This window comes from Sapajus apella, unplaced genomic scaffold (assembly GCF_009761245.1).
Source record: "Sapajus apella isolate SASKATOON/1434 unplaced genomic scaffold, GSC_monkey_1.0 scaffold196, whole genome shotgun sequence".
In the NCBI taxonomy this organism is placed as follows: Eukaryota; Metazoa; Chordata; class Mammalia; order Primates; family Cebidae; genus Sapajus; species Sapajus apella.
This window is the reverse complement of record NW_022437136.1, coordinates 523,324-529,323: the sequence shown is the minus strand read 5'-3', so window position 1 is coordinate 529,323 and position 6,000 is coordinate 523,324. Positions and strand designations below refer to the sequence as shown.

Genomic DNA, 6,000 nt, shown 5'->3' with positions numbered 1-6,000 from the left:
CCTCCTGAGTAGCTGGGATTACAGGCACGCACCACCATGCCCAGCTAATTTTTTTGTATTTTTAGTAGAGACAGGGTTTCACCATGTTGACCAGGATGGTCTCGATCTCTTGACCTCGTGATCCACCCGCCTCGGCCTCCCAAAGTGCTGGGATTACAGGCTTGAGCCACTGCGCCCGGCCTGTTTTTTTTTTTTTTTTTGACACGGCACTTGCTCTGTCGCCAGGCTAAGCTGTGATCTCGGCTCACTGCAACCTCCACCTCCTGGGTTCAAGCAGTTCTGCCTCAGCCTCCCGAGTAACTGGGACTACAGGCGCCTGCCACCACACCCAGGTAATTTTTGTATTTTTAGTACAGACAGGGTTTCACCATGTTGGCCAGGATGGTCTTGATCTTCGACCTTGTGATCTGCCCGCCTTGGCCTCCCAAAGTGCTGTAATTACAGGCGGGAGCCACTGCGCCCAGACTAAGTTTTGTATTTTTAGTTGAGACCGGTTTTCACTGTATTGGCCAGTATGGTCTCCATCTCCTGACCTTATGTTTCACTCACCTCAGCCTCCCAAAGTGCTGGGATTACAGATGTGAGCCCCTGCGCCCAGCCAATTTTTTGCATTTTTTTCTGAAGACAAAGTTTTGCCGTGTTGCTGAGGTTGGTCTCAAACTCCTGGCTTCAAGTGATCCTCACTCTTCACCCTCCCAAACTGCTGGAACCACAGGTGTGGGCAACCATGCCTGGCCAAGCAGGTCATTTTTATCATTTGATTCTACAGCTGCTACTCATGGTCACACTGTAAGAAGGTGCTGTACAAAGGCCTTATTTGGGCCAGGCATGGTGGCACACGCACGTAATCCCAGCATTCTGGGAGGCCGAGGCAGGTGGATTACTTGAAGTCAGGAGTTTGAAACCGCCCTAGGCAACGTTGGTAAAACCCCATCTCCACCAAAAAAATACAAAAATTAGCCCAGCATGGTAGCATGTGCCTGTAGTCCTAGCTACTTGGGAGGCTGAGGAAGGAGAATCACTTGAACCTGGGAGGCAGAGGTTGCAGTGAGCCCAGATTGCATCACTGCCCAGCAGCCTGGGCAACAAAGCGAGACTCCATCTCAAAAAAAATAAAATAAAAAAATTAAACACCTTATTTGGGAAGTTGAGCATCAATCATGGCCCTGCTTCCGCCAGAAGATTTTCTGTTTTTTTAATCTGTAGAACCTCTGAGAAACTGGCATTAACTTCTAGCCAGACTGTGTTTCCGAAACCAGCCACCCTACCATCCCACCATGGGATAGCACAGATCTGACCTCTGACAGTGTCATTTATTTTCTTGCCTAAAAAAAAATCAGGGCCAGGTGCAGTGGCACACACTTGTAATCCCAGCACTTTGGAAGCCTGAGACCAGTGGGATCGATTGAGCTTAGGAGGTTGAGGCTGTAGTGAGCTACGGCACTCCAGCTTGGGTGAAGAAGTGAGAACTCATTGCAGAAAAAGAAAGTCAGGGCAGCTTTCAGATTTAGGAATTCTGAAAGATGTGTGACTACCATCTCCCCAGGCCCTAAACCATATGAATTTGATGGGTTTGTAGCAGACACGAGACAGGAAATTAAGCAGCTTTTCCATGGTGTGCACGTAACTGTCGACCTTTACACGTGGATTTTTAGGCCAGATGCAGTGGTTCAGACTTGTAATCCCAGCACTTTGGGAGACCAGGGCGGGGGGATTGCTTGAGGCCAGGAGTTCACAAGACCAAATTGGGCAACATGGCGAAACCCAATCTCTACTAAAAATACAAAAATTAGCCAGGCATGGTGGTGGGCGCCTGTAGCTCCAGCTACTTGGGAGGCTGAGGCGCAATAATGACTTAAACCCAGGAAGCCAAGGTTGGAGTGAGCTGAGATTGCACCACTGTACTCCAGCCTGGGCAACACGGTGAGACTCTTAAAAAGGATTACACATTTTTTTAAAAAAAGTTTGTTTTTTTTCTTTCTATAAGACAGGGTTTTGCTCTGCCGTCCAGGCTGGAGTGCAGTGGTGCGGCCATAGGTCACTGCAGCCTCACCTTCCTGGGCTCAAGCCATCCTCCTGTCTCAGCCTCCTAACTAGCTGGGACCCCAGGTGCATGCCACCACCGCTGGATAATTTTTTAAAATTTTTTATATAAACAGTCTTGTGTGTTATCCAGGCTAGTCTCAAACTCTTGGCTTTGAGTTTGAGAATACACCTCTGAGACTATAGTCTGCTTCTTACTGAGATTTCTAGAGGTATGTTTGAGTTTTCAGAGTAATTTTCCAGGCAACCCTCCTGCCTTGGCCTCCCAAGTGCTTACAAGCTTAAGCCATCATGCCTTGCCTTTTTTTTTTTTTTTTTAGAGTCAGGGTCTTGCTCTATTGCCCAGGCTGCTGGAGTGCGGTGGCATGATCTCGACTCACTGCAGCCTCCGCCTTCCGGGCTCAAATGATCCTCCTACTTCAGCCTCCCAAGTAGCTGGGACTGCACGTATAGGCCACCACACCTAGCTAATTTTTTTTTTGCATTTTTTTGTAGAGGCAGGATCTGGCTATGTTGCCCAGGCTATAAAAACAACCAAAATCAATTTAATAGGTAAGAGATGGGTCTTTCTAGAGGTTCTGAAACTGGGCGTTTGTGTGACCTTGGAATCTGAGAGCCAGGTAGCCAGTGTCCTCTTCTTCATTTCACAGGAGAGAAAATTGAGACCCTGTGAGACCCTGCTCCTGACTCTTGATGTTCACCCCTAGACCTCTGTGGGCCCCGGTGCTAGCCAGTTTCTCACAGCTGTCATGTCAGCTTAATTTGGTTTGCTCTGTCTGAAGGTTGGGGAAGCGCCTGCAATTTGGGAAGCCGCCTTCACACATATCTTCGCCGCCGCTGCCGTCAGCACAGGGGGTAGTCAAGATGTTGCTTTAGGAAAACCACGGAAGCTGAAGCTCTTGGTGTCGGTGCGGGAGTCGTTACTGTTTGTCGTCTTTTTACACTAGGTTTTTGTTTTGTTGTAAGTTAGAGAAATAAGAACCAGCACTCACCATAGTTGACTTTGCAGCCCAAGCCAATGACAGGCCGTCACCTGTGATCTGGGGTTTGCCCCTGGGAAACGTCTACTCATCCCTGCCTGCCACTGTGTGCACTGCAAAGAGGGATAAACGGGGCTTTCTGGGAAAAGCCCTAAGGTGTCGGTGATGAGGCTACCCTGTTTTTGTTTGTTTTTGTGTTTTGAAATAGAGTCTCGCTCTCTTGCCCCAGCTGGAGTGCAGTGGCGTGATCTCAGTTCACTGCAGCCTCCACTTCCCAGGTTCAAGTGATTCTCCTATCTCAGCCTCCCATGTAGCTGGACTACAGGAGTGTGCCACCACACCCGGCAATTTTTATGTTTTTAGTGAGGAACTGTTTCACCGTGTTGGCCAGGCTGGTCTTGATCTAGTCTCAAGTGAACCTCACGCCTTAGCTTCCCAGAGTGCTGGGATTACAGGTGTGTGCCACCAGGCCTGCCCTCTGATTTGTCTTGACAGGTGTTTTTAATGTCCTGAATCTCCTTAAATGTGGGATGGAGTCCCTCTCAGAGGCTCTTCCCCCTGCCCCCAACCAGCTGGAATTGTCTTCCAGAAAGAAATCTCCCAATGCTTTGTGGCGTATTGAAATCATGTCTGGGAACAGAGAACAGAACTGTCATATGCCTTTTTAAAAACTGGAATAGGCGGGGCATCCTGACTCACGCTTATAATCCTCGCAGTTTGGGAGGCCAAGGCGGGTGGATCACCTGAGGTCAGGAGTTCAAGACCAGCGTGGCCAACATGGTGAAACCCCATCTCTACTAAAAATAGAAAAAATTAGCCGGGTGTGGTGGTGCACACCTGTAATCCCAGCTACTCACGAGGCTGAGGCAGGAGAATTGCTTGTACCTAGAAGGCGGAGGTTGCGATGAGCTGAGATTGCACCACTGCACTCCAGCCTGAGTGAGAGAGCGAGTATCAACACACACACACTCTCACACACGCACACGCGCGCACACTACATCTGAGACTGTAGCCTGCTTCTCATGGAGTTTTCTAGAGGTATGTTTTTGGAGTAATTTCTCAGGCCAACCAGGGTCAGTGGAGAGTCTGTCCTCTTTTGGCAAACTGCAGTCATTCATTTTCCTGAGTCCCCTGGCGGGGTGGGGGGAATTCTGCCTCAGGACCCTGAGGGGTCTTTGGGGTAGGGTGGCCTTGTTAATGCAGCCACTAAGAATAGGACTTCATTCAAAGCCATAATGAAGTAACCAGAGTGATCTTCAAGTAAGATTACACCATGAGATCATTGTTGGAGGAGGCCTCCTTGTCAAAGACATGAACACAGGATTTCCAACGTGCCACAGCGTGTCTGCTCACCACTGCTTGTTAGGAACTGCTGTCTCACTCTGTGGGTCACAAGTTAAAAGAACAGAGTTTCTGTGTGCCTGCAGCTTCATGGCCTTCATTTTGTTACTAAGTTATTTTCTGGAAGAACAGCAAAAATATCTTCAGGTTGAAAATGGAACTTTGCAAGTGCTACTGAAATTCCGCAGAAAATGAAGCTGCAGTGGCGAGTTTCTTACCCTAGAAACATCCTAACCTGTATCCGAAAAGATGTCCTTTTATTTTTTTAAAAGATCAATAAAATCAAGAGAAGTGAATGTTGAACTGGTTTGGGCTAGTGGTCACATAGAGGCTTTGTATGTTTGTACTTCCATGTTTTCTCACAGGGTGGTGAAAAACTTTTTTTTTAACGGAGTTATGAAATAAGAAAAAAATCTTTTCCAAAAATTTCTATTCAAGCCAGCTTTTTAGAAATATATCTGGGATATGTTTGTGCATCAATCAAGGCATATTAGCATCTGGTCATAGGGTGGAGTCCTTCGTTCCCATATTTCCTGTCTCCCAAATCTGTTTGATCCCACGGACTTGGGGATATATGGCATCGTTTGTGTTGAACAGAGCCTTTGCAAGGCACGTCTGTCTAAAACACAGAAGCTGAAAGAAGGATGGGGCCTACAGCCTGTCCTCTCCCCATCTCCACCACTGCCCCCCATGCCCTGCCCCACCACCAAGACAGACTCTTGGTGTGTCTCCCAGCCTGGAGTGCAGTGGTATGATCTTGGCTTACTGCAACCTTTGTCTCCCAGGTTGAAGCAATTCTTCTGTCTCAGCCTCCCAAGTAGCTGGGCTTACAGGCACGTGCCACCATGCCTGGCTAATTATTTTTTGTATTTTAGTAGAAACAGCATTTACCATGTTGGCCAGGCTGGTCTCGAACTCCTCACCTCATGGTCCGTCTTCCTTGGCCTCTGAAAGTGCTAGGATTACAGGCATGACCCACAGTGCCCAGCCTACAGCCTGTTTTTATGGGCCTTACTCTAAGAATGATTTATTATGTTATGTTTTTAAGAGTTGTTTTAAACATGATGAATATTCGACCATATGTAGCCTATAAAAGCTAAAATACTATCTGGCTGGGTTTTTGTTGTGAAAGAGGGTCTTATTCTATTACCTAGGCTACATAGCTCACTGCAGCCTCAAACTCCTGGGCTCACACGATCCTCCTGCCTCAGCCTTCCAAGTAGTTGGGAGTACAGGTGTGCACTGTCCTGCCTGGCTGACTTAAGACTTTTTTTTTTTGGTAGGGGGGGTCTCTATTGGCCAGGCTGGGTCTCCAACTCCTGGCCTCAAGCGATCTTCCCATCTTAGCCTCCCAAAGTGCAGGGATTACTGGTGTGAGCCACTGTACCCGGCCACTGTCTGACTCTTTAGAGAAGCTGTTTGCTGACTCATTGGGCAAGACCTTGTGTTTTAGCTTAAAAAAATCAAGGAAATCTTGTATTTTTCTTGTGATTCTGGTTTTGATGAGTAAGGATGCTCTTAGTCATGTTGAAGGGCAGGGGGCAGTGGCCCGTAGACCTTACATTACCTTACTCCCCACCCCCTGGCAGCCCAATAACCCTCTTAGACAGTCTCACTTTGCATCTCTGCCTTGCCT

General features: G+C 47.9%; 1 protein-coding gene across 5 annotated transcripts in view; it reads left to right on the top strand.

Moving 5' to 3' along the window:
* The window catches only part of NDE1 (nudE neurodevelopment protein 1), a 64,352-nt gene that overhangs the window by 55,539 nt on the left and 2,813 nt on the right, over nucleotides 1–6,000 (top strand). For 3 of the 5 annotated variants that reach the window (XM_032269634.1, XM_032269636.1, XM_032269631.1), the window contains one exon: nucleotides 2,826–3,272. The exons of 1 other annotated variant lie outside the window; for it this stretch is intronic. In XM_032269634.1, coding sequence (XP_032125525.1) covers nucleotides 2,826–2,919 — 94 coding nt within the window. In that variant the 3' untranslated portion in view covers nucleotides 2,920–3,272. Of the gene's footprint in view, nucleotides 1–2,693; nucleotides 3,273–6,000 lie in introns of those variants that run through there. One more of the 5 variants, XM_032269633.1, reaches the window with a different exon arrangement.